This window comes from Erinaceus europaeus, chromosome 3, assembly GCF_950295315.1.
Source record: "Erinaceus europaeus chromosome 3, mEriEur2.1, whole genome shotgun sequence".
NCBI lineage: Eukaryota > Metazoa > Chordata > Mammalia > Eulipotyphla > Erinaceidae > Erinaceus > Erinaceus europaeus.
This window is the reverse complement of record NC_080164.1, coordinates 30,116,165-30,143,641: the sequence shown is the minus strand read 5'-3', so window position 1 is coordinate 30,143,641 and position 27,477 is coordinate 30,116,165. Positions and strand designations below refer to the sequence as shown.

The 27,477-nt window shown below is 47.9% G+C and overlaps 1 protein-coding gene across 2 annotated transcripts in view; it reads left to right on the top strand.

The window, feature by feature from the left end:
• The window catches only part of THADA (THADA armadillo repeat containing), a 67,417-nt gene that overhangs the window by 5,991 nt on the left and 33,949 nt on the right, over positions 1-27,477 (top strand). Inside the window, exons 5-18 of one of the 2 annotated variants that reach the window (XM_060186945.1) lie at positions 691-839; positions 939-971; positions 1,159-1,207; positions 1,601-1,788; positions 3,141-3,235; positions 4,512-4,732; positions 5,882-6,573; positions 7,273-7,424; positions 8,123-8,278; positions 9,716-9,838; positions 13,040-13,163; positions 21,608-21,759; positions 22,768-22,945; positions 27,256-27,391. In XM_060186945.1, coding sequence (XP_060042928.1) covers positions 691-839; positions 939-971; positions 1,159-1,207; positions 1,601-1,788; positions 3,141-3,235; positions 4,512-4,732; positions 5,882-6,573; positions 7,273-7,424; positions 8,123-8,278; positions 9,716-9,838; positions 13,040-13,163; positions 21,608-21,759; positions 22,768-22,945; positions 27,256-27,391 — 2,448 coding nt within the window. Of the gene's footprint in view, positions 1-690; positions 840-938; positions 972-1,158; positions 1,208-1,580; positions 1,789-3,140; positions 3,236-4,511; positions 4,733-5,881; positions 6,574-7,272; positions 7,425-8,122; positions 8,279-9,715; positions 9,839-13,039; positions 13,164-21,607; positions 21,760-22,767; positions 22,946-27,255; positions 27,392-27,477 lie in introns of those variants that run through there. The other variant, XM_060186944.1, reaches the window with a different exon arrangement.

Genomic DNA, 27,477 nt, shown 5'->3' with positions numbered 1-27,477 from the left:
GTTTTGTTTTGTTTTTGTCTCCAGGGTTATTGCTGGGGCTTGGAGCCTGCACTATGAATCAATTGCTCCTGGAGGCTATTTTTTCCCTTTTGCTGCCCTTGTTGTTTATCTTTGTTGTTATTATTATTGTTGTTACTGCTATCATTATTGTTGGATAAGACAGAGAGAAATGGAGAGAGGAGGGGAAGATAGATAGGGAGAGAGAAAGACAGAGACCTACAGACCTGCTTCACCGCTTATGAAGCAACTCCCCTGCAGGTGGGGAGCCGGGGCTCGAACCGGGATCCTTATGCCAGTCCTTGTGCTTTGTGCCATGTGTGCTTAACTTGCTGTGCTACTGCCCGGCCCCCTACTTGAGTCTTTTTGAATAACCATTATGCTATCTACCCCCACCTGAATTTTTATTTTCTCTTAGTTTTAGAGAGACAGATGTGGAGAGAGAGGAGAGATGCCACAGCACCACTCCACCATTTATAGAGTATCACAGGCTCTCCTGTGATGCCACGGGCTTATCACATGGTAAAGTGTGTTCAGTACCAAGTGAGCTCTCAGCCACCCCTGGCTGCAGTATGAGGCAGTTGACTCCACCTGGGTATGACCGACAGTATGACTCCACCCATGTGACTTCCTTTCTCCCCTCATCTCCTGTACTGCAAGGTGCTACCTTTAAATGTCTGGCTCTTTTTCTAGCTCCCTCAATGGCCTCCCTGATTGTTTTCTGATGGAAGCTATACAGAGTTTTACTTCACGTCTTCAGGAGGAACTCAGCACTACTGACCTGCATATGTACAGGAACGTGATGGACAATTTAGCTTCCTGCTTGGAGAACCTTCACCTGGGTAAGCAGCTCCTTGCTTTCTTGGCTAGCTTCTGCTCTCCCAGCACTGCTTTCATCAATGCCCTCTTGGTGCTAACCACTGTTCTGTTCTCTCCTGCAGGCAAAGTAGGTGTTGGCCGTCTTCTTCAGCACGGTGAGCCTGAACTTCTGTGCTCTGAGTGGACATCCCTGGGCTGTGGGTGGAGGCCTGCAGAGGGCCAGCACACTGTGTGCCTTTTTCGAGTATCTGCTCCCAACCAAGATGCCATCATGGTCAGCAGTGACTGAAGGATGAGTTCGCACTTTTAAAGTCTGTTTTGTCATTCTATTTTCTGTTTCAGTGCTTCCATTTCTACAGAAGAGTTTGAGTGAAATTTCTGAGGAAAACAGGCAAGTGTGATATGTCTGTACGCTTGTGCCTATAAGCATACCTGCAGCTGTTTGCTGCTTGTTCATTATCAAAGGGTCCAGGTGCCCCTTCTCTCTGCTCTCTGTTAGTGTTACACCTGATGACTTCAGTTTTTTGAAGGTTTGATGGTGAAGAGTTATTATTGTGAAGCCCTGGCAGCAATTTAAAAAAAAAAATTGAGGTTATTGAATTCCTTCTCGGGAGATGTTGATATTAAGAGTTGGTTGTGGGGATGGCAATGGGGTGGGACAAAGGCATAAAGAGGGAACAAAAATCTGAAGCTGATTGGAGGCCTTTGCTTGGGGTGTGTGCTTGTTAGGGGAGGGATCGAGTTGGTGACTTTGTTATCTGATTTTTGTTATCTTTTCCTTTAGAAAATCCGCTGGAAATCGTATAGTTCAGACTCAACTGATGAATGACTTGTTGGTGGGTGTTCGAGTGTCTGTGATGCTAGTGCAGAAACTTCCAGCTTTCCAGCAGGCTCATCTGGAGCTGCCTGACTCTCCCATGTGGCAGAGTATGTGTGCGCTTCTGACCGTCTTCACCGCTCTCTTAACTAATGGTGAGTGTGAGTACATATGGATGATTAGTGCTGCGTGTCAGCTGCCTGTTGTTAATAATGGTGTGAAGCTCATGCTACTGACCTGAGATGCAGAACTGACCTCCCTCAGGCCCACAACGGGTGAGGAGGAGGAAGAGGAGGACTGGATTATAGGCTTTCCTGCTTTCTCTCAAATGTACCAGTTCAGTGTATAAAGGATTTTTCATTTTTCATTTCATGTGCGTGTATTGTTTACAGAGAAGAAAACCTAGTAATCTTAGTATAGAAAAGATACAGACTTTATATAGCAAAAGACAGGCTCAGGAGATAGCTTACCTAGTAAAGCATATACCTTACTGTGAGCAAGGACATGGGTCTGAGCCTTGACACCACCATGTATGTCACTAGGGAAACTGCATGGATGGTGAAGCAGTGCTGCGGTGTCTCCTGTATTTGATTCTCCCTCTGAAATAGAAATAAAGTAAAAGAAAATAAAAAATTGTCCACATAGGAACAGTGAAATCAAGCATGTATGAGGCTCTGGCGTTGCCAAAGTAAATAAATAAGTGAATAAATTAATGGATGGAGGAGTGAATGCAATAAATAGCAGAAGATGCTTGAGAAGAAATGTCTGAATCTAGAAAGCTTCACGTAACCCACACATTGCCCTCAGTAGCAGGAACCACCCTGAGATGATGACGGTGGTATTGTGGGGTGGTTGTCACTCCGCCTATTTCTCACCTGTGACTGGAGGTGGTGAAAGCAGGCCTTTGGTCTGGCTGCTTGTTTCTGTTGCTCAGCATGTGCACCAGCTCCCTGAGGGCAACAGCAGGAGAATGGCCAGCTGGTTTCTAGAGATGAAACTTCCCAGGGATTGGCCTTATGACTGTGCCTCTCTCAGTCACTATATGGGGGCCACAGAGAGACATGCAGGGTGCTCCAGGTCAGGACAGAGCATTGCCTTAGTTGTGGGAGACACAGGACAAAGAGCCAGCGTTCTCACACAGAAATCACAGCAGAAAGGTTGCAAAAGGCACACCTGAGGACTGAGGCCCTGAGACATCGGGTTAGAAACATGAGCGAGAATTTTCCCAGCATTCATAGCAACTCTTTTCTTGTTATTTGATAGAGTTTGGTTATCAGACTGGCCTCTCTAGATATCTTAGTTTAGTCTTGTACACTCTAATAACCTGAGGTCAGTCTCTGGGGTGCTTTCTCACTGTGATGTCTTCACTGATAGACAGACTCCAAGGCAGGCTCACCCAGAGGTAGTCAAGCCGAAAACTGCTCACAGCAATGGTGGCCTGCTCCCTGCTCTTCCCACTGCCCAGACTCCCTGGTGTTCTCACCAGTGCTCTCACTCTTTCCAAAAGATGAGCTCCTGCAGACCATTCAGAGTACCTGCGGGCTGGCTGTCATTCTCTTCATTAAGGTCATGCTTCACCCTCCTGAGAAAATTCCAGAGCTGGTGAGTATATTTCCTTTTTAAAATCACACTTTAGGACAGTTGGACATTTTTTTAAAAAGTAAGATTTGCAAATGATTTTAAAAGCTGTTTTTGCATATTCAAAATGTTTCTTATGAACTTTTCCCCATAAGAATCCCCAAAAATTCAGTAAGGGTAAGGAAACAGCAAATCACCTATATACCCAGCTCATAATGATTGTTATCCTTGGTGTTTTTTGGTGTCTGTTCTGCCTTTTTTTTTCCTAGTGCTTTTTGTTCAGCTCTGTTAGTATTATAAAAGATATCTGTAATATTTTAAAGTATGTAAAGATGGGTTGAGGCTGGGTGGTGGCTGAGTACACATTATAGTGCACAAGGACCCAGGTTCAAACCGTGTTCCCACTTGCGGGGGGTGGGGGGAAGCTTCATGAGTGGTGAAGTAGTGCTGCAGGTGTCTTTCTTTCTCCTTCTCCCTGTCTCCCCTTACCTCTCAATTTTTCTGTCTCTGTCCAATAAATAAATTATATATTAAAAATAAGCAGAGATTAAAATTGATTTGTTTTTTTCTCAAGGATAACCCATATTGTGTACTTTTGATTAGAAGTAGAGTTCAGTGAATTTGATCACATGGGAAGTATAATTTGATCCTAGTGTTTACCACTAGTGATTTTTCTTTTTCTTTGCCTCCAGGGTTATCTCTGGGGCTCGGTGCCTGCACTACGAATCCACTGCTCCTGGAGGCCACCCCCCCTCATTTTGTTGCCCTTGTTGTTGTTATTGCTGTTGTTAGATAGGACAGACAGAAGTAGAGAGAGGAGGGGAAGACAGAGAGGGGAAGAAAAAGATAAGACACCTGCAGACCTGCTTCACTGCTTGTGAAGTGATCCTTATGCTGGTCCTTGCATCTCACACCATGTGCACTTAACCTGTTGTGCTACTGCCTGACCCCCTACTAGTGATTTTTCTTAAAAGCAATCTGAAAATGTATTCTAGCTCTTCACCTGAAAAACAGATTGCTACTCTGAAGATCACTACCTTTGGGTGCACTCAGCTCTAAGTATCAGCACCCCTCCACCTGCAGGTGGTGTGCTGTGCTGTACTTCCCAGGTCTCAGTCCCATGGGATGTGCCAGGGACCTGAAGCTCCTTTTTTGCCTTTTGATACACAGTGCTGCCACTTGTGCTTGTTTATCTTGAAATTCAGCCACATCCTGGGGATGTGTCAGGGGATAGAGATGTCTGTGTTGGAGGTCGTGAAGTGTCTAAGGCTTTGAGGGAGTTGGTCTGTATGTCTTCCAGGTGAGCAGTCTGCTGCGTGGCTCCGTGGACTGTGCCCACGTCCCTGAGTGGCTCCTGAGCTGCTGTGGGAGCTTGTGCTGTGCTGATGTCCCATATGCCGCCCGCCTCTTCCTGTGCCAGGGAACACTCAGCATGCTGGACTGGAAGGACGTGTGCTGGGGCCTGGACACTGAGCGCCTGCTGCTGGACACAGTGCAGGTGTTGTTCACCCTGAGCACTGAGTGAGTTCTGTGCATCATCCTGCTCAGAGGGTGTGCTCGTCTTGGCTTAGTCAAGAGATGGGAAACTGACCCTTGGACGTGGTCAGGACAGACTGGCCCTGGAGAGCAGGAGAGTGGAGCCCAGAGGCTGTGCACCCAGGGCAGGGGAGATGGGCATCACAGTGATATCTGTAGTGCCTCTCGGGCCCTGTGTCTGTGGTGTAGACAAGGAGCTGGAGATGGGGAAAATTGAATGCTCACATAGGAGTGTACAGTTATGAGCTCAGAACTGGTTTTTGCATCCTTTTTTCTTTTTTTGCCTCCAGGGTTATCCCTGGGGCTTGGTGTTGGCACTATGAATCCACTGCTCCTGCAGCCATTTTTTTTTTCAATTTTTTTTTGGATAGAACAGAGAGAAATTGAGAGTGGAGGGGGAGATAGAGAGGGAGAGAGAGATAAGATGCCTGCAGACCTGCTTCACCACTTGTGAAGTGACCACCCTGCAAGTGGGGAGCTGGGAGTTCAAACCTTAATCCAGGATCCTTCTGCAGGTCCTTGGGCTTTATACTATGCGCACTTATCCCAGTGCACCACCACCTGGCCCCCAGTAAACACATCATGGTGTGGTGTCAGCATCATCACCATTTCTACTGCTCTTTGGTCACGTATTCTGTGGTTAACATGAAGCTGTAGCTACTGCTGGCCAGCTTGAGATTCAAACATAAAGTTGCTCTGACATTTTTTGTACTTCGTTTTCCATTTAATAATGATTGAAGTTTCTGAGCATTGTTTTTATTTTGTGTTTTTGAGCTCTAGAGATCATAAAAGTGAATTTTCTTTTGCTATTCAGTTTTTAAAAATTATATCTATTTATTTATTCCCTTTTGTTGCCCTTGTTGTTTTTATTGTTGCTGTTGTTATTGTTGTTGTCGTTGTTGGATAGGACAGAGAGAAATGGAGAGAGGAGAGGAAGACAGGGGGAGAGAAAGATAGACACCTGCAGACCTGTTTCACTGCCTGTGGAGCGACTCCCCTGCAGGTGGGGAGCCAGGGGCTCTAACCTGGATCCTTCTGCCAGTCCTTGCACTTTGTGCCATGTGCGCTTAACCCGCTGTGCTACTGCCCGACTCCCTGCTATTCAGTTTTGTAATGATCTGGCTCATTCTTCAGGATTAAGGAGTCGACTCTGGAGATGTTCCTGTGTAGAATTTTGGCATCTTGGACTAATACGGCCATACAAGTTCTCCCGTTGGGATCCTCAAGCCTGAAGGACAGCCTGCATGGGGGCTCACGCATAGTCAAGAGACTGTTGGAGTATGTATACACCCACTGGGAGCATCCCTTGGATGCGCTGAGACACCAGACCAAAGTCATCTTCAGAAACCTTCTGCAGATGCACCAGCTCTCCTCAGGCGAGTGCAGCCTGGGTACTGAGGGCTTCATCTCGGAGCTGACCCAGAGCCTCCTGCAGCTGGAATGGCACATCCGGGGCAAGTACATGGGCCTCGCCTGCTTGGTAGCCCATGTGGGAGTTGACCCTGTGCTGGCTGTGGCTCACACAATCCCTTCCCAGATCTTAGAGGTGATGGGGGATCAAGCACTGGTACCGTATGCAAGTGACCTCTTGGAAACTATGTTCAGAAATCATAAGAGTCACCTAAGGTCCCAGAGTGTGGATAGCACTTGGGTTGACCAGTGGCACGAGACTTGGGTTGCTCCTCTGCTTTTGATACTGTGTGAAGGAAGTCTGGAACAGAGGTCTTATGTCATTGATTATTACTTGCCGAAATTACTGGATTGCAACCCGGAAAGCTTAAGCTACATGGTGAAAATTCTTCAGGCTTCTGCTGACATTAAGGCTGGTAAGGAAATGTCTTTGTTTCTAGTTAGGATGCTTAAGAATGGGATCTTGGGGTCACCATTTCAGTAAGTAGTCGGGAGGTGTTAGCCACCAAGAGGCCAGACTGCAGTATCTCCTTGCAGACCTGGTGTCATGGTCACCAGCTCGGGTTTACTCTGCTTGGTGGGAGGAGTGGCTGTATGGTTCTGGACGCCCTGGTAACTGTGTTCTTTGTGTGTGTGTGTGTGTGTGTGTGTGTGTGTGTGTAGAATATCTTTTTTTAAAAAAATTATTTATTTATTTATTTAAAAAGGAGACATTAACAAAACTGTAGGATAAGAGGGGTACAACTCCACACAATTCCCACCACCAAATCTCCGTATCCCATCCCCTTCTATGATAGCTTTCCTGTTCTTTAACCCCCTGGGTTTATGGACCCAAGGTCATTGTGGGGTGCAGAAGGTGGAAGGTCTGGCTTCTGTAATTGCTTCCCTGCTGAACATGGGCGTTGACTGGTCGATCCATACTCCCAGCCTGTCTCTCTCTTTCCCTAGTAGGTTGGGGCTCTGGGGAAGCGGAGCTCCAGGACACATTGATGGGGTCATCTGTACAGGGAAGTCTGATTGGCATCATGCTGGCATCTGGAACCTGGTGACTGAAAAGAGAGTTAACATACAAAGGCAAACAAATTGTTGAGCATGTGTTCTATTTTTTTTCACAGGGTCTTGTGAGAGCAGAGGGGCCTTGGGAGCACTCATGGCATGTTTGCGGACAGCACGGGCTCATGGGCACCTGCAGTCGGCTACTGAGACCTGGCGGGACCTGGTATCCGGTGCAAGGATAAAGCGAGGCCTGGTCCACCAGCACTTCCAGGTACGTGAGCAGAAGACACATTTCTGCAGGTGGCCGCCCTGCCCCACTCCATCCCACCCTTCCTCTGGCTGGCCTGAGGGGAGCCATGAGGGGTGGGGTAGGCAGCCCAGGGTGAGGAGAGGTTTGTGCTACCCATAGCTGTCCACAGTCCAGTGGAGGGGTGTGAACACTGCAGAGGATGGCAGTGGGGCCAGAGTGCTTGGGCTGAGGGATTTCACACAGACTCACCCCATGGAGGGGGGGGCAGGTGGGAAAGCCAGATATGCTAGGGCCTCACAGGAGGGTCTGCAGTTTGCTGGCAGTGGGGTCTCATTGATCAGTTGGCGGAGGCCTTCTTGCCCTGGGATGGCTGTGAGGCAGAGCCACGTATCTTCAGCACTTAGGAGTAGAAGGGCCTGTGGAGCAGGAGGAAAGGCAGACGTGTGGTGGTGCACGGGGGCCACTCTGGGGCGGAGAAGGCAGGGGTACTGCCGCCAGCAGCACATCAGGGCTTAACTTTCATCAGCACCCGGCCCACACACTAAGTAGTTTGGAAGACAGCATCCTTTCAGTGTGGGGCTGGGGCCCACCTCCTACACTGGGATGTGCCTAGGCCACCCTGCTGCCCTGTGGTCCTCTGCACTCGTTGCAGAGCCTGGCAGGTGGGTCTCACTTCCCTGACCTTCTGGAAAATACATGCTTGTCACTTGGTATCTCAGGTGCGGATGGACACGCTGGGCTTGCTGTGCGAGAGCAATCGCAGCACGGAGGTCATCTCGGTGGAAGAGGCACAGTGGATCCAGTTCTTCCTTACACACACTCTGCACAGCCAGGCCCCAGGGGTGCGGCAGCAGACCTGCGCACTCCTGAAGAAGGTGGGCTTTCTCGGCAGGCCAGTACCTTGAGGAACACTTTGGCTAAGACTCTGTTTCAAGTGAGATAATGTCACCCTAGAGAGAGTGGGAAGCCAGAGTTCTAGCTGATTTCAGGGTGCTCCTCAAGCTGAACCATCCCCCTGCCAGCCCTCTCTCGATTTCTCTCTGTCTTACCCAACAACAACATTAGTGGCAACAATACAAAATAAGAGGGGGCCGGGCGGTAGCACAACAGGTGAAGCGCACATGGCACAAAGCGCAAGGACTGGTGTAAGGATCCCGGTTCAAGCCCCTGGCTCCCCACCTGCAGGGGCGTTGCTTCACAAGTGGTAAAGCAGGTCTGCAGGTGTCTCTATTTCTCTCCCCCTCTCTGTCTTCCCCTCCTCTCTCCATTTCTTTCTGTCCTATCCAACAACAGTGACATCAATAACAACAATAATAACCACAACAACAATAAAACAACAAGGGCAATAAAAGGAAAAAAAATAGCCTCCAGGGGCACAGTGGACTTGTGCAGGTACCGAGTGCCAGCAATAATCCTGGAGGCAAAATAAATAAATAAAATTATAAATATATATATATATATACACACACACACACATATACAAATGCTGGAGGCCAGATGGTAACACATTGGGTTAAGCACACATGTCACGAAGTTCAAGGCCCAGCACAAGGATCCAGGTTCGAGCCCCCAGCTTCCCACCTGTAGGAGGGTCGCTTCACAAGCAGTGAAGCAGGTCTGCAAATGACTGTCTTTCTCTCCTCTCTCTCTCTGTCTTCCCCTCCTCTCTCCGTTTCTCTCTGTCCTATCCAACAACAACAATAACAACAAGGGCAACAAAATGGGAAAAATGGGATTTGTAGTGTAGGCACTTAGCCCCAGTGATAATCCTGGAAGCAAAAAAAAAAAAAAAATACAAATACAAATGCTAGTTTTCTTTCCCAAATAAATACCAGAAGTATCAAGAGTTTAAAACCCAGTTATCAAGGCCGGGTGGTAGCACAATGGGTTAAACACACATGGTTCGAAGCCCAAGGACCAGTATAAGGACCCTGGGTTTAGCCCCCGGCTCCCCATCTATAGGGGGTTCTCTTTGCAAGTAGTGAAGCAGGTCTGCAGGTGTCTATCTTTCCCCCTCTGTCTTCCACTCTTCTCCATTCTCTCTGTCCTATCCAACAACAACAGCAATAACAACAATAATAATAACAAGGACATCAAAAGGGGGAAAAATAGCCTCCAGGAGCAGTGGATATTAGTAGTGCAGGCCCCGAGCCCCAGCAATAACCGTGGAGGCAAAAAAGAAAAACCAATTCTCCCCTTGCCTGGTATTTTCAGCTAAGGAGTTCAGAAAGCTCTTCCTCTCTCTTGCAGGCTGGTTTTTAAGGGCAACATGGCTCACACACGATCTTTTTTTTTTTTTTCTTTCTCAAAAGCTGTTTTTGAGGGTGCGGGAAAGTTCCCAGGTGCTTTATAGACTGGAGCAGAGTGGCTTGAAACACAGCCCTGGGAGTGAAGCAGACGGCGAGCACCCATCTAGCATTCTGCATCGGTACAAGGTAGGCAGCGTGCCCCGACTGTGCCACCTGGGTCGTGCGTCCTCCTGGTGTTGTGGAGTGTGGCCGCTGCTGCCTTGGAGGTCTGGACAGCACACCCATGAAGGCTGCCCTGAGGCCTGAGCAGTCTGGGGGCGGGTGTATCGGTCTTCCTCAGGTGGTCTTGCTCTGAGTAGTAAAAGACAGAGGTTTCAGCAGCACCCCTTGAGGTCAGTCTGCTTAGCTCCTGGCCCCTGGTCCATCCCCATCCTTCATGTGGGCTGGCTGAGGAGCTGGGCAGGCTCTTGGGCACTGTGCTCCTGGCTGAGGAGCTCCAGTCCTGGAGCTGTGCTTTTGGTTCTGTGCACAGGAGCAGCGGAGTGCTTCCCTGCTTCCTGCACCCAAGTTGGCCTCTTGGAGTGCTCCTGGTTTCTCCTGAGACCCAGAGAGGAGGGTTGGACTGTGTGGTGTATGTTAGAAACCACTGTAGTAAATTCCAGCACCTGGAAGCCACAGAGGACCCCCACCCCTACCCTGAGACACCAGTAAGGGTGGACCTCAGGTTCACTTCACGTTTGAGGTACACAGAATAATTGAGGGGGTCATCGCAGGGTGACTGCTTTGCCATGTGCAGGGCCCAGCTTTCAGCCCCATAACTCCAGAGGGAGCTTCAGGGCTGTGGTGTCCCCCCCCACCCCCCATCCTTCTGTCTGAAAATCTCGGCCTGGAACAGTGACGTCCTGGTGCCAACAGCAGCAGAAATATCTGAGGAGGCATAGTGCTGTGCAGAGGCCACACCAGCTTCGTCTTTGAAATTCCAGTTGAGCTCTGCCACCAGCCACTTCTTTGCATGTCTTCTCTGCTTCAAGTGGGGGCAGGCCCTGAGAAGGCAGGCTTTGGGGGTTGATGGTGCTTTACAAACTACGCTCCACACACGCCTGCTACTAGATGTCAGTAACTGGAGTGTGTGCTGAGCACTTGCTGTGCACGGGATTGGTACTGGGGGCACACATGCCTTTTTGTTCTTCTTTGCATGGGGTAAAAGATGCCCATGCACTCTCCTGGGTGTTGTCACCAGTACCCTTTATCACCCGTGTCCCTGGCAGTCCCGTCTTATTCTCACATTGGGGCACCAGAGCCTGGGTGCTGTCCAGGCGTCCTCTGCCCGGGGAGCCAGCGGTGATGTCGTCAGTGGCAGTGTGTTCTAAGAGGCACAGCCCGCCCACATGTCCTCTGTGTGGCTGTGGTTTTCTTCACAGTGGAACCCCAAGTTAGATCAGCCACCAGGGCCCCTCAGCAAGTCCTTAGGTGAGGCAGGACGACCTGCATATCTGTGTGGAGTATGAGGAGAGCCGTCCTTGGACCAGCCAGTGAGAGTGTATGAGTTGGGGTGAAGAGGTTCGCAGCTGACAGTCACACAGGGCCTGGGGCACAGGGTCCACAGTCACAGGGACGATGGCAGGGCTCTGAAGACTGATAGCCAGGGTATCTGAAGCCTCCCAGCTTAGAATGAGACCTCAGGACGTTGAGGATGCCATGTTCAGGACTGGCCACGGCAGCTGGTGAGAGGCCAGGTGGCTTCTGGCTGCACGACACTGCAGGTAGGGGTGGACTTAGCCTCCTTTGATGTGGCCACTGCTCATCTGTTATTGAAACTGAGCAGGGCTTTCTAGTAACTGCCCAATACCTTTGAAGTCCAACAGAACTATTGATAATTAACAGACGTTACGTAGGCTCCTGAGAGGATGAACACTCACAGGGGGTGTCCCTGACCAGTTAGTGGCAGTGGATCCTATGGAAAAGCACATGGCTGTTCTGCTGCTCAGTGCTGAGCTCTGCTCTCACACAGAAGTGCAGTGGTTCTTAACAAAGGAAAAGGACTTTATCTTGTTTAATATATTTCCCACTTTTAAAAAATATTTATTTATTCCCTTTTGTTGCCCTTGTTTTATTGTTGCAGTTATTATTGTTATTGTTACTGATGTCGTCGTTGTTGGATAGGACAGAGAGAAATGGAGAGAGGAGGGAAGACAGAGAGGGGGAGAGAAAGATAGACACCTGCAGACCTGCTTCACCGCCTGTGAAGCGACTCCCCTGCAGGTGGGGAGCCGGGGGCTCAAACCGGGATCCTTATGTTAGTCCTTGCGCTTTGCGCCATGTGCGCTTACACACTTTTTTAAAAACTGCATTTTCCTCCCATTTGTCATCCTTGGTGCTTCACTGTACTACTCCAGGCTGTTCCCTGCCCCCCCACCCCAGCTATAAAGAGAGAAGTGGAGACAGAGAGGGAGAGATAACCATAGCACCAAAACTTCCTCCAACACAGTGGGGGCTGAATTAGACCTTGATTGTGCACATGACAAGGCAAGTGCACTGTCCTTGTGAGCTGTTATGTTGGCCCCTAGACAGCATTCTGCTCCAAGGCTCCTTTGGCCTCTGTAGACAGGATGGCAGAACAGGGCTTCCGAGGGCAGACAGCAGCTGGTGGGCTTGTGGGAGCTTAGTGAGAGCAGTGCAGTCAGAGCCATGTTTATAAAGTCGTGTCTATCAGCTAGTTCTCTAGTAAATTTTAAAACTTCACTTTCTAGTAAATTTTAAAATTTCACAATTTTAAAACTTAAAACTTGGGGGGCTGGGTGACAGTGCAGGGGGTTAAGCGCACGTGGCGTGAAGTGCAAAGACCCGGCATAAGGATCCCGGTTCGAGCCCCCGGCTCCCTACCTGCAGGGGAGTTGCTTCATAGGTGGTGAAGCAGGTCTGCAGTTGTCTATCTTTTTCTCCCCCTCTGTCTTCCCCTCCTTTCTTGATTTCTCTGTCCTGTCCAGCAACAACAACAACAACAACAATAAAAGTGACAACAACAACAAGGGTGACAATAAGGGCAACAAAATGGGAAAATGCCCTCCAGGAGCAGTGGAATCATAGTGCAGACATTGAGCCCCAGCAATAACCATGGAGGCAAAAAAAACTTCACATCCTTTGAGGCCCACATCATGCTCAGCATGAGTGTATCTTCCAGACTGTGGTGGGAACTGCGCTTCCTGGTAACTCTGCTGAGGCCAGGCTTCCTGGAGTTCCTCTCAGATGTTGGCACTGTCTAGCAGACTGGACATAGGTACTGATCTGAGACTACGTAACAGTCACCCACTCTCCAGGTGACACCTTGAAGAGACCTTACTATAAGTGAACTCAATGCTATTACTCTGGTTTTTGTTTTGTTTTTAGAATTTCATGTCCTCCATTTGCAACACTCTTTTTGAAGCATTATTTCCTGGCTCCTCCTACTCAACCCGCTTCTCAGCACTGACCCTTCTGGGTTCCATAGCAGAAGTCTTCCCTGCCCCAGAAGGTGAGTGTTCACGAAGGTTTGGGGAGATAGGGTGTTTTGTTCTTGCAGAACACAGACTTTGTGGATGCTTGATCTTATTATTATTTTTTAAAATTTATTTTCCCATTTGTTGCCCTTGTTTTATTATTGTTGTTATTAATATCGTCGTTGCTAGATAGGACAGAGAGGAGGGGAAGACAGAGAGGGAGAGAGAAAGATAGACACCTGCAGACCTGCTTCACCGCCTGTGAAGTGACTCCCCTCAGGTGGGGAGCTAGGGGCTTGAACCGGGATCCTTAAGCTGGCCCTGCACTTTGCCACATGCGCTTAACCCCCTGTGCTACCGCCTGACTCCCCCTTGGTCTTATTTTTATGTTTCAGTTATGTCTTCTGCTTAGATTCTTGTAGGAGGGTTTTGCTTTCACTGCATTATTCTGCATGACTAGCTTGGCCAGTCAGGGACCTGTGGAGAGAGCCTTCTGTTTGTGGGCAGTATTGTCATCCATAGATTAGTGTAGTTCTCATGGTGGACACTTGTGTGGAAAATGGCTGTTCTCCCCCCCCTGGTTTGTGTGCTGTGGTTTTCCCATCATGCCCAGTCTACTTTTCTTGGTGGACCTGGGACCTTGGACATGCCTGATTTCACCACTCTGGGCTACTTTCAGAGAAAGAGAAAAGGTTGAGAGAGACCACAGTATCAGAGCTTCCTTTAGTCATCATACCTCCCATGCTGTGCTGGGTCTTGAACGAGGACAGGTGCCGTACTCATTGAGCTGTCTTTCTGTTTTGGGTTTTTTTAAGCCATTTAATTAATTAATTAATTAATTAATTTTTATTTTACCAGAGTACTGCTCAGCTCTGGCTTATTGTAGTGCAGGGGATTGAACTTGGGGCTTTGGAGCCTCAGGCATGAGAGTCTTTGCATAACCATTATGCTATCTACCCCTGCCTGTGAGCTGTCTTTCTGTATGTGTTTGTGTGTATGTGTTTGTCATTGCCCAAACTTCACCACTCTGATTCATTGACAGAGGCAGAGACAGATAGAGAGGGAAAGATCCCACAGCACTGAAGCTCCCTCGTGGGCCATGTGCATGGCAAGGTAGGTGTGCCGTCTACCTGAGCTGTCTTGCTAGTCCTGTGTTTGTTTTTATGTACTGCCAGTACTGAGCCAGGCGGCATGTGTACCAGGGGCAAGCTCTGTCTGAGCCTGTGCTGTTAAGTCTTAAAAATTAAGGTGATGGGGAGTCGGCGGTAGTGCAGCGGGTTAAGTGCAGGTGGCGCTAAGTGCAAGGACTGGCTTAAGGATCCTGGTTACAGCCTCTGGCTCCCCACCTGCAGGGGAGTCGCTTCACGATGGTGAAGCAGGTCTGCAGGTGTCTCTCTTTCTCTCCCCCTCTCTGTCTTCCCCTCCTCTCTCCATTTCTCTCTGTCCTATCCAACAACAACGACATCAGTAACAACAACAATAATAACTGCAACAATGAAACAACAGGGGCAACAAAAGGGAATAAATAAATAAAATATTTAAAAAGAAAAAATTAATTAAAATTAAGATGATGGGAGCCGGGCAGTAGTGCAGCGGGTTAAGCTCACGTGGTGCAAAGCGCAAGTACTGGCTTAAGGATCCCGGTTCAAGCCTCTGGCTCCCCACCTGCAGAGGAGTCGCTTCACAGGCAGTGAAGCAGGTCAACACGTGTCTGTCTTTCCCCCTCTGTCTTTTCCATCTCTCTCCATTTCTCTCTGTCCTAACAATGACGACATCAATAACAATAACTACAACAACAATAAAAAAACAACAAGGGCAACAAAATGGAATAAATAAATAAAACTTTAAAAATTAAAAAAAAAAAAAGAATTAAGATGATAACAGAAGCTCCTCTAGTGCATGAACCAAAGGAAGTCTTTGTGGTTAGAGCATGGTTTCCCTGATGTGTTTGCTAGGCCTCTGGCTTCAGAATGTATGGCAGCATGTGGGCTCTTTCTGGTGCCTGTTCTTGGCATTCTGGTTAATAGCGCCTTCTGTGTCTCCTTGGGCTGTGGGGCAGAGGTGCTGCTCAGTGCCCTCCCCAAGCTGTGTGTCCTCTCTCTGACAAGAATTGGTTCTTCTTTCCATGTGTGTGCTCTGCCCCATCTCCACAGACGCCTCTGCTCTGCTTTGCTCAGGAGGGACACCAAGGAAAGGACCTACACATTGAGCTGTTAGGGTTTTTTTTGTTATTATTTGTGTGTGTGTGTGTGTGTGTGTGTGTGTGTGTGTTTCTTTTTTTTTCCAGTTTAAATTTTTTGACCAGGTATGGTTTAGTGATAGGAAGACAGTTCTCTGCTGTTAATACAGGATGGTTTTGTTTGAAGAAAACTGCCTTTCACAAGTTTTATTGAAAAGATTTAACCTGGGGAGTTGGGCGGTAGCGCAGCGGGTTAAGCGCATGTGGTGCAAAGCACAAGGACCAGCCTAAGGATCCCGGTTCGAGCCCCCGGCTCCCCACCTGCAGGGGAGTCGCTTCACAGGCGGTGAAGCAGATCTGCAGGTGTCTGTCTTTCTCTCCCCCTCTCTGTCTTCCCCTCCTCTCTCCATTTCTCTCTGTCCTATCCAACAACGATTACAACAATAAAACAACAACAAGGGCAACAAAAGGGAATAAATAAATAAATTTAAAAAGAAGACCTGGCCACAAAGTGTTCAGAGAAGCCTGGCGATAGACTTGCCCTTTGCCTGACTCCATCAGCTGCTTACTTCCTGCCACCTCCCCCCACCTTCTCTCTCTCTGTGTTTCTCATTGTGTCCCCAATTTAATGTTGAAACAGTGCTATCATTTACTATATGATTCATTGTCATTTTTTTGCCATCTGTCTCAATATGTGTTTTTTTCTTGATTAGAAGAATTAAGGGTAAATTTATTTACAAGATCAACTTGAATTCAAGCACAAACATTTTAAAGAGACAAAAGTACATTACCAACATCCTCCCAGGGGCCAGGGAAGAGCTGGGTCCTAATGCTCACCAACCAAGGCACCCCTAGGGTGAATCATCGGGCCTCAGTCCTGAAGGGACAGCTGAAGGGTGGAGGGATGGGGCACACACTGGGAAGGAGCAGCCCCACTCATCATGAAGGCTTGGCGCAGGGGTTGAGTGTCACCTGAGCTCCAGTGAGGCCTGGGGACAGCAGCATCTCAGAGAAGCTGGAGGGAAGGGGTGAGGGGATGGTGCAGATCAAGCCTCTTCTAAAACATATAACTCATTCTGGAGTCTTGCCCGCCCCCCCAAGACCATTAGGGGAGAGGTCCTGCTGCAACACAGGGGCACCAATGTTCATTGGGCAGGATGAGTATCTGAGCACCTTGGGAGTAGGGTCCAGCAGTAGGAAGAGCCAAGCCCAAGGCTACCAGATAAGTCATCTGTCAGCTGGAGTTGGAGTTCATTATTGTCCTTAGGTGGAACTCTCTGAGAAAAATGCAGGACGTCGTGTGCCTACGTACACTAGCGTGGGGTTTTAGAAGTTCCTTTTTTGGCCAGTTGAATCTCATCACCTGGACTCAGGTGAAGCCACCTGGAGAGGAATTTTCCCACAGAGCCTCAAATGGTCTACAGGTGTGACAGGTGGGGTACTGCGTTCAATTTTCTTTTTTATTCATTGTCACTGGGTCGACTTTTTCAGACAGAGATAGAGAGATGGGGTGGGAGGAAGGATAATACAGCAGTGAAGCTTCCCCCAGTGCAGTAGGGCCCAGGCCCTGATGTGGCTTGCAGACATACTATCCAGGTGTGGAGTTAACTTATGGGCTCTGTTCTTTTTCTCTTTTTTTCTTTTTGTAAAATGTATTTATTTATTCCCTTTTGTTGCCCTTGTTTTCTTGTTGTAGTTATTATTGTTGTTGTTATTGATGTTGTTGTTGGATAGGACAGAGAGAAATGGAGAGAGGAGGGGAAAACAGAAGGGGAGAGAAAGATAGACACCTGCAGACTCTCCTGCAGGTAGGGAGCCGGGGGCTCGAACTGGGATCCTTAAGCCAGCCCTTGTGCCTGTTCTGTTTTTCGTAGACCTGGCTTCTCTGTTTCAAAGTGATCATTAGGCCATACCTCTCAATGCCCAGTGCAGACAATGGAAGCCTGGACTGGGCTTCCCACAAGTTGAGGAAATGAAAACGCTTTCCTCCTGGGAGGTGTGTAGTCGCAGGTGGAAAGCAGTCTGTCCAGAGCATGGGCCCAGGTCACAGTCACCAGCAGACAAGTGAGACCTGGGGCTCAGAGGCCTGGCACTTCAGAACCATTGTTCTGGGGTACAGACCCCTGAACCCTGAGGTCCCGGGAGGAACTTGGTTATGTAGAAGAGTTGGGATCTATATGCAGATGAGGTCAACAGTGCCCTTCTGATTGGTGGACAGCTCACAGTAACACCCAGTCCTCAGGGGTGCCAGACAGTGAGTGGCACATCTGTTAAGTGCTCATAGTACTAAGTGCAATGACCACACAAGGATATAGGTCCGAGACCCTGGCTCCCCACTTGCAGGCAGGTCACCTCACAAATGATGAAGCTGGTCTGCAGATGTCTTTCTCTCCCTCTTTTTTTTTTTTTTTTTTGCCTCCAGGGTTATCGCTGGGGCTTGGTGCTTGCACTATAAATCCAATGCTCCTGAAGGCCATTTTTTCCATTTTATTGGATAGAACAGAGCGAAATTGAGAGAGGAAGGGGAGATTGAGAGAAGAGAATGATAAATACCTACAGACCTGCTTCACTTGTAAAGCAACTTCCGTGCAGATGGGGAGCCAAGGACTCTAATTAGGGTCCTTGTGTGAATCCTTGCGCTTTGTACTATATGCACTTAACCCAGTACGCTACCACCTAACCCCCATCTCTCCTTCCTTATCTCCCTTCCCCTTTCAGTTTCTTTCTGTCCTCTCCAATAAAATGGGAAAAAAATGACCCCAGAAACATTGGACACTGAGCCCCAGCAATAAACCTGGAGGCAAAAAACAAAAACAAAAACAATCTTCAGAGCTATGGTGAGACCTCACCTGACCTAGGCCTGATGAAATCTGGGTCACCTGGAAGGGCCTAGCCCACTGCTCTGTATATATGTTTAGTATATAAATATCATCTTACTTAAAAAAAACAATGAGAAGAGAAGGGGAGTACCTTGGAGGAGTGGGGTCACCAGCTGCTGTGTACTGTCATATAAGAGGACTTCCAGTTTGAGCAAAGCTCAAGCCAACTTGCTCCTTTATGTCGGTCTTCCAAAAAAAAATAACATTTTCCAGGAATAGTAAAGCCATACAGGCACTGAATCCCAGCCATATTCCTAGTGGAAAAATAGAAGAAAGAATGAGAGAAAAAAAGAGCTCTCAAATCAGTAACCTTGTTTAAGGAATTAGAAAAGACAACGTAGAGTTGGAAAAGCAGCAGATGGTGATATAAAAGGTTTCCGGGAGCCAGGCGGTGGCTGAGCGGGCTGAGCGCAGGTGGCACAAAGTGCAGATACCGGCATAAGGATCCCGGTTTGAGCCCCCGGCTCCCCACCTGCAGGGGGCTCACTTCACAGGTGGTGAAGCAGGTCTGCAGGTGTCTTTCGCTCTCCCTCTCTGTCTTCCCCTCCTCTCTTGATTTCTCTCTGTCCTATCCAGCAACAACAGTAATAACCACAACAACAATAATAATAACAACAAGGGCAACAAAAGGGAGAAAATAACCTCTAGGAGCAGTGGATTTGTAGTGCAGGCACAGCCCCAGTGATAACCCTGGCCGAAAAAAAAAAAAGATTTTCAAGCCTAAGTCTCTGAGATTCCAAGTTCAATTCCTGGTATCACCTTAAGCCAGAACTGAGTAGTACTCTGGTCTCTCTATATCTTTTTATCTCTCATTAAAATACAATATTTTTTTAAAGTTAAAAAATTAACACAAGGCTGGGGTGATAGCATAATGGTTCTGCATATGACTTTCATACTGATGCTCCAAGCTCTGAGTTCAGTCCCCAGCACTACCATAAGTCAGAGCCGAGAAGTGCTCTAGTATTTCTCTCTGTATCTCTCTCATTAAAATAAAATATTAAAAGAAAAACTAAAACAGGAAAAGAAAAAAAAGCTTTTCTGAAAAACAACCTGAAGCTAACAGAAGGAAGGAAATAAAAAGATTAAAGTGTGGAGCTAGGTGGTGGCACACCTGGTTGAGTGTACATGTTACAATGTGCAAGGATCTGGGTTTGAGTCCCCTGTCCCCACCTACCTTCATCACTTTACAAGTGATGAAGCAGGTCTGCAGGTGTCTCTCTGTCTCCCCCTACCTTCTCAATTTCTGGCTGTCTCTATCCAATAAATAAAGATAATAATAAAAAAATTAAAAGCAAGATTAGAGTGTGGACCAGTGAAATAGCTCTCTTGTATAGTCTTTGCCATGTGCACAGTTAGGTTCGAGCCTGGCCCCCACTGCATGAAAGGAAGCTTCAGTCCTATGTTCTTCCCCTCTTCCTCTCCTGTGTTTGTGCGCGCGTGCGCATGTGTGTGTGTGTGTGTGTGTGTGTGTGTGTGTGTGTGTGTGTGTAGTTGTAGAATGGAGATAAGTAAAATCGAGAATAGAAAAACAATACAGAAAACCCACAAAAAAGTAGGTTTTAAGAAGATCAACAACATTCATAAAGCTTCAGTAATACTAAGAAAAAAAGAGGCTAGGATAACTAAAATCAGAAGTGAAAGTAGAGCCATTTCTACTGACTTTACAGAAATAAAAGGATTGTAAGATAACACCAAACCATTGTGTTTCCAGTAAATTGATGTCCTGGGTTAGATGCACAAATTTCGAGAAACACAGAAGTTACTCACAAAGAAATAGTGAATTTGGACAGACACATAATAAGAAGGAGGAGGTTGTAGTTAGTGCCTCTCAGCAGAGAAAGCCCCAGAACTGTGTCTTCACTGGTGGATTTTGCTAAATAGCAAGGAACCAGCAAATCAGTTTTGCTACTTGGAACATAGTCATATAGTACAAAACGCAAGGATCCCGTTCGAGCCTCCTGCTCCCCACCTGCAGGGCGGTTGCTTCACAACCAGTGAAGTAGGCCTGCAGGTGTCTCTCTTTTTCTCTCCCTTTCTGTCTCTCCCCTTCTCTCAATTTCTCTCTGTCCTGTCCAATTAAAAAAAAAAAAAAGGCCACCAGGAGCAGTAGATTCACAGTATAGACACCGAGCCCAGCAATAACTCTGGAGGCAAAAGAAAAAGAAGAAAGGAAGAAAGAAAGAAAGGAATTTAGGAATTTATATATTGTGTAACCTTAAGCAAAAAATTAATTAATTAAAAATAATTAATTTTAAACAAAGAAATATTCAATAGATTTTTTTTTCCCTCCAGGGTTATTGCTGGGGCTTGGTGCCTGCCCCTTGAATCCACTGTTCCTGGAGGCTATTTTTTCCCTTTTGTTGCCGTTGTTGTATTATTGTTGTGGCTGTTGTTATTGTTGTTATTGATGTCGTTGTTATTGAATAGGACAGAGAAATGGAGAGAGGAGGGGAAGACAGAGAGGGGGAGAGAAAGATAGACACTTGCAGACCTGTTTCACTGCCTGTGAAGTAACTCCCTGCAGGTGGGGAGCCAGGGGCTTGAACTAGGATCCTTACACCAGTCCTTGTGCTGGCGCCATGTGCGCTTAACCACTGCACTACAGGCTGACCCCTGTATTTACCCTTATTTAGTAGTTTTTTGTTTGTTTGTTTTTCGCCACCAGGGTTATCACTGTGGCTCAGTACCTGTATGAGGATGCTACTCCCACTCCCAGTGGCCTTTTTTTTTTTCTTTTTCTAATAAAGACAGAAATAGGGAGAGTGAAAGACCTTCAGCACTACTCTTCCACCCTTAAAGCTTCCCCCCGTAGATGGGACTTGGGGGCTTGAACCTGGGTCCACATTGTATGACAACACGAGTGCTCTACTCAGTGCTCCACCTGGTCCCTTGTAATAGCTTTAAACACAGACTTTTTAAAGTGTTCATTTTTCTTTTCTTTTTTTAAAAAATATTTATTTTTATTTATTCCCTTTTGTTGCCCTTGTTGTTTTACTGTTGTAGTTATTATTGTTGTTGTTATTGATGTCATCATTGTTGGATAGGACAGAGAGAAATGGAGAGAGGAGGGGAAGATGGGGAGAGAAAGAGACACCTGCAGACCTGCTTCACCGCTTGTGGAGCGACCCCCCTGCAGGTAGGGAGCCTGAGGCTTGAACCAGTATCCTTACACAGGTCCTTGAGCTTTGCACCACCTGCACTTAACCCACTGCGCTACCACCTCACTCCCAAAATGTTCATTTTTCTATCTGGACAACTAATACTAGTCTATCATTTTAGGGAAAACTTATGTAGAAGAATCAGTCCTTTGTGCTACTCTGAGTAAAACGTTAAGTGTGAACTATTGCACTTTTTCTGTAACTTTGACCATAAAGCTTTAAAGTATTGTTTCCTTTTCTGTAAGTTCTTCTGCTTGCTTTAGGTCCATCCCAGAGTGTGTACCAGCTGAGTGATGATGTTGATGCTGGCCGTGTCCAGACGCTGGTGCACTGCTTTACCAGTACGTTTGAAGACGTGAAGCTGTTAGCCTTCGACCTTGTAATGAAGCTGCCAAGAAGTGTTGCACACTTCCAGGTACCTCATGCAGGCAGCTCACCTGTGCCTCTGTCTCGCCTTCCATGATGGTGGCACAGTAGGAGGTGCAATGGGGGTGTGGCAAGGAAGATGGAGTATACAGGTCCAGCTGGAGTGGTGCTACCTGCCACTTGGTGAGACAGAAGATGGGGGGGAGGCTTCACTATGGGCAGATGGCCAGTGGGCTCCTAATGACTTTGGCTTCCCAGTCCCCTGGGATGTCCACATTTGGTCAGAAGACCCATGCTCAGGTGGAGAGAGTGTCTTTCTGGTCTACTGGCAGTGGGTGGATGGGCATGAGCTAGAGCGTTCATCCCTGCTCTCTTGGCCACCAGCAGAGGAACAGAGACTAATGTCAGAGCACTTGTCCTCACAGCTGCTGTTCTTAGCATTCCAGCCCTTGGCTGTCACCTTATGCTCTCCACCTTGGGTTGGGGATGCCACCTGGGGGTCACCCTGACTTAGTACTTGGCTCTGTCCTTGACCTGTCCTGGGGCTGTGCAGGCTGTAGCGGCTGTGGAGTCCCATCAGGCTTGCTTACTGTAGAGAGTCCCTAGCACTGGGAGGCTCCGGTGCTGAGCCATGTTAGGCCACAGCAACTGGAGGAGCAGGAGTCCTCCAGGGACACTCAGAACACAGTGGCTATGTCCACAGCTTCTAGAAGGCTGCGTGAGCTTTCGGCTTCTGTGCCTTGGGCCCACATTGGATGTTTCTCTGTTTCTCTGTGCAGCCTGTCCTGTGGCCTTTCCCATGCCCTGCTGAGCTACAGCTTCCTCTGCTGGGCTGCTGTGGGCAGCCTTGCCTCTCCTCTTCACTACACCTGTCCCCTTCATTGCCTCACACCTATAACTAAGTTCTGGCAGTGGGAGAAAGCTTCTGTGGGAGAGGGTTGTTGCAGTGCCTGCTGGGGTCCGGGTCCCGAGGCCCATGTAGCAGGCTGGTTGAGGTTTCCGCCATTCCTCTTATATGCAGCCTCAGCCATTGTCTCCATCTGCCTGCTTTCCCTAGGATGAGGACATGCGGGGCTTGTTTCAGGCGGCACTGGAGCTGAGCACGAGCACCAAGCCCTATGACTGTGTCACAGCCTCCTACCTGCTTGCCCTCCTCATCTGGCAGGATGCGCTGCCCCCAGAACTCTGTGGGGACCCCCAGCCCACTCGAGGTGTGGAGGGGAACACACTGCGAGGTGAGTGCCTAACCTGCTCCTGGCTTACACTGCCTCTTGCTCACTCTGGGCCCCCTGCCCGAGGGTGAGGCCTTCACCGAGGACTGAGGGCTTACAGAATGGTGTTCCAGGCCCTCGAGGCTGGGGATTCCTTTGTGGACGAGTGCCTCACTCAGATGTGACACTTGCCTGTCAGCAGGACTCCTGAACAGTGAGGAGATGCACACAGACTCTTCATAGCTTGAACAGTGCCTCTTCCTCTGCCAAGCATGCACTTTTTTTCCTGGATTACCACAGCTCTAGCTAGAAGGAAATCTCTGTGGAGAGGAAGACTGTCTGTAGGGCTTAGTGTTTGAATTGTGCTCACATCCTGCCTTTCCCCTCTCACCTGGGCCCAAAACCAATGGTCTGAGTTTGTTCAGATCTAGTGACTTTGAACAAATAGGTATTAGAGATTCATGCCCTTGATTTTATGCCACTGAATTTTCATTTTCAGATATATTGGACTTAAAGGATAGATTAACTAATTTGGGGGGGGGGGGTTCCCAGGCCTTGTCCACATGTGCTTTCATTGCTCCAGGTGATTTTTTTTTTCATTCAGATGGAGACAGAGAGGGCGAATCCTCAGCACTAGAGCTTCCCCCAGTGCCACTGTGGCTTTCCTAGTGTTGGGCCAGGACTGGAATCTGAGCTGGGAATGTGGAAAGGCAGGTGTCCTACACTGCCTCAGCCCCACAGTACAAAGAGTTAAAGACATTTTCTCTAAGATGATAGAACAAGTTGTAAGGATAACAGGCAATGGAAAGGAGTGGGAGCTACCCTGGACACATCTAGGGAGAGCACTGAGGGCTGGTAGCAGTGTCAGAGGGTGCTGCTTCAGGCCCCTGGGCAGAGAGAGGCTTGTTGGGGGGCGGGGGGAGGAAGAGAATGTTGTACACTGGATCTCTCCCCTCCTGCTCAGGCTCCACATGCAAGGTGCTTAGAGCTGTAAGGGGGTTCAGATGTGCTCCAAACACATAAGTATGGGAAGGGTGTAAGTAGTGACCATAAAAGAGCATCCTGGGCCTTCTTCCTGAGCAAGAAGTATGGCTGTCACTGGCCACTCACCCTTTCCACACAAGCCTCTCCTCACTTTGCTCAGGCTCTGACTGCCCACATGCATGCACTGACCAGTCACTCAGCTTCACATGGTCCTGAGTTTTTGGTTATACCATATGCTTTGCAGACACACCCTGCAGGTGGCAGACTCCTTTCTAGATAAGCAGCACCACTGAGAGCATCCTCACCCTCTGTGGGCACATCTGGAGTTCCTAGTGAGCACAGGTGTATCACACCACGTGGAGTGACACAAACTGGTTCAGTAGACTTCAGACATCAGCTGAGCAGAAGCTGGTGTCTCAGCCTGGGGTCACTGGCACTTCTGACTGCTAGTGTCACTTGGTGTGTCTCCTGTCCTTGGCTTTCCTCTGTGTCCTTTATTTTGCCCAGGGGTTGTCTTTGCTGTTGAATTTTGAACTATATTCTAGGTAGTGATAGTTTACTAATGTGTATAATCCTGGATTTAAAATGTAACACTTTCTGAATGATGGTCTGCTGGGACAGATGGATGTCCACATGTGAAAGAATGACAGAAGTTAAAGGATAAATACCTGTGTGTAGGGGGATGAAAGCCAGAAAGCCGTGTGTCAGGGGCAGGCCTTTGTGATCTTGGGTTGAGTAACAGCTTTAGATGTTATAATCAGAGCATAAGCAGTGGCAGAAAAGTAGACCAGGGGACTTTTGTCAGATTTGTGGAAAGAGCCCACAGACCAGGCCAGCTTTTTTGGATCCCATGTCTAAGGAGGCATTTCCCCAATTCTGGTGAGCTTTACCAGTACAGGGCCCTAATCCAGCCGAGCAGTAAAGGACAAACGGGAGCAGCCAGTACTGAGAGATGCTTATAATCACTGCCAAGGGGAACATACAGATCCCAACAAATGGGCATTGCTTGCCTTGCTGTGACCTAAAAGCCGGCCACCGCAATCTGGTGGGGCAGTGGGAACGGGGCAGACAGTGGTGCCCAGGGGAAGAGGCCTGGCAGCTCCTTGGGTCATCCTTTGACTACAGAGCTGCTCTAGGACTTGGTCTCAGGCTTTTCTGACAGGAGCTGAGTGACGGGCTTAGAGATAAACTACACCCCACACCTATGGACATCTAATCTTTGATTAAATGGGAAAAGATGAGTCAACAAATGGTGTTGGAAAAAATGGGTTGAAACATGCAGAAGAATGAAACTGAACCACCGTATTTCACCAAACACAAAGGTAAATTCCAGGTGTATCATGGACCTTGATGTTAGACTAGAAACTGTCAGGTACTTAGAGGAAACTATTGGCAGAACTCTTTTCCACATAAATTTTAAAGCCACCTTCAATGAAATGAATCCAGTTACAAAGAAGACTAAGGCAAACATAAACCTATGGGACTACATCAAATTAAAAAGCTTCTGTACAGCAAAAGAAACCACTACCCAAACAAAGAGACCCCTCACAGAATGGGAGAAGATCTTTACTTGCCATACATCACACAAGGGTTTAATAATGAAAATATATAAAGAGCTTGCCAAACTCAACAACAAGGAAACAAATAACTCCATCCAAAAGTGGGGAGAGGACATGGACAGAATATTCACCACAGAAGAGATCCAAAAAGCCAAGAAACATGAAAAAAATGCCCCAAGTCTTTGACTGTCAGAGAAATGCAAATAAAGACAACAATGAGATAGCACTTCACTCCTGTGAGAATGTCATACATCAGAAAAGGTAGTAGCAACAAATGCTAGAGAGGTTGTGGGATCAAAGGAATCCTCCTGCACTGCTGGTGGGAATGTCACTTGGTCCAACCTCTGTGGAGAGCTGTCTGGAGAACTCTCAGAAGGCTAGAAATGGACCTACCCTATGATCCTGCAATTCCTCTCCTGGGGATATATCCTAGGGAACCCAATACACCCATCCAAAAAGATTTGTGTATACCTATGTTCTTAGCAGCACAATTTGTAATAGCCAAAACCTGGAAGCAACCCAGGTGTCCAACCACAGATGAGTGGCTGAGCAAGTTGTGATCTGTATACACAATGGAATACTACTCAGCTATTAAAAAATGGTGATTTCACTGTTTTCAGCCGATCTTGGATGGAGCTTGAAGAAATCATGTTAAGTGAAACAAGTCAGAAATGGAAGGATGAATATGGGATGATCTCACTCTCAGGCAGAAGTTGAAAGACAAGATCAGAAGAGAAAACACAAGTAAAACCTGAACTAGAGTTGGTCTCTTTCACCAAAGTAAAAGACTCTGGGGTGGGTTGGAGGGAGAATACAGGTCCTGGAAAAGGATGACAGAGGACCTATGGGGGTTGTATTGTTATGTGGAAAACTGGGAAACGTTATGCACGTACAAACTATTGTATTTACTGTTAACTGTAAAACATTAATCCCCCAATAAAGAAATAAAAAGAAGAAGAAATAAACTCTAGCCATTTGCATCTCAGAATTCTGACCCCAGATAGAGGGAGAGTGGGGGGGAAGAGTCAGTGTGAGTGCAGGGAGCAGAACCCAGAAGTGGGGGAGACAGCTCTGACTTACCTTGACATGGACAGCAGAGTAGGAAACCTTGAAGGATATCTTCTCTCCTTCTCTCTCTCTCCCCCCCTCTCTCCCCCTCTCTCCCCCTCTCTCTCCCTCTCTCTCCCTCTCTTCCTCTCTCTCCCTCTCCTTGTCCCTCTCCCTGTCCCCCCCCCCTTTGCCTCCAGGGTTATCTCTGGGGCTCAGGCACTGTGAGTCCTCTGCTCATGGCAACCATCTTTTCCCCATTTTATTAAATAGGACAGAGAGAAATTGAAAGGGGAGGGGGAGATAGGGAGAGAGACAGATACCTGCAGACCTGCTTTGTAGCTTTTGAAGTGTTTTCCATGCAGGTGAGGAGATAGGGGCTTGAACCCTTTCACTTAGTGCTATGTGCACTTGTCTCTCTCTCTCTCTTTATTCAGGATTCTCACTATGGCTTCTTGCATGCATGATTCCACTGTTCCCAGCAGGCTCTTCTTTTGTTAGGTAGAGGGGAGAGACACTACCACTTGTGAACCTCCCCTGTGGTGGCTGGGTCTCAAACCCAGGTCCTTGTGCTTGGGCATGTGGGCTCTACTGGGTGAGCCACCTCCAGGCCCCAAAGCCCTCTGTCCCTCTGGGTCCACGGGTGTCAGGCTGGCTTAATTAGTGACTTCGTGGGGTTTCTTTGCTGTCCACTGAGGTGTCAGTATGCTTAAACATTGGTGTTTGGTTCTTTATTTTTTCCAGTTATCAAATGTTTATTGGAGAATCTTGAGGAGGAAATAGCCCAGGCCGAGAGTTCTCTGCTGCGGGCAGCAGCGTCCTGCCCACTCTATGGGCGGGTCCATTGTATCATTGGAGTTTTCCAGAAGCTGTCTCCAGAGTAAGTACTCTGCTCAGCACTCTTGAGTTGTCAGCTCTCCCTGAAGTATGTCTGGGGTGGGGTGGGGTGGAGCAGGTTTGCAGGTT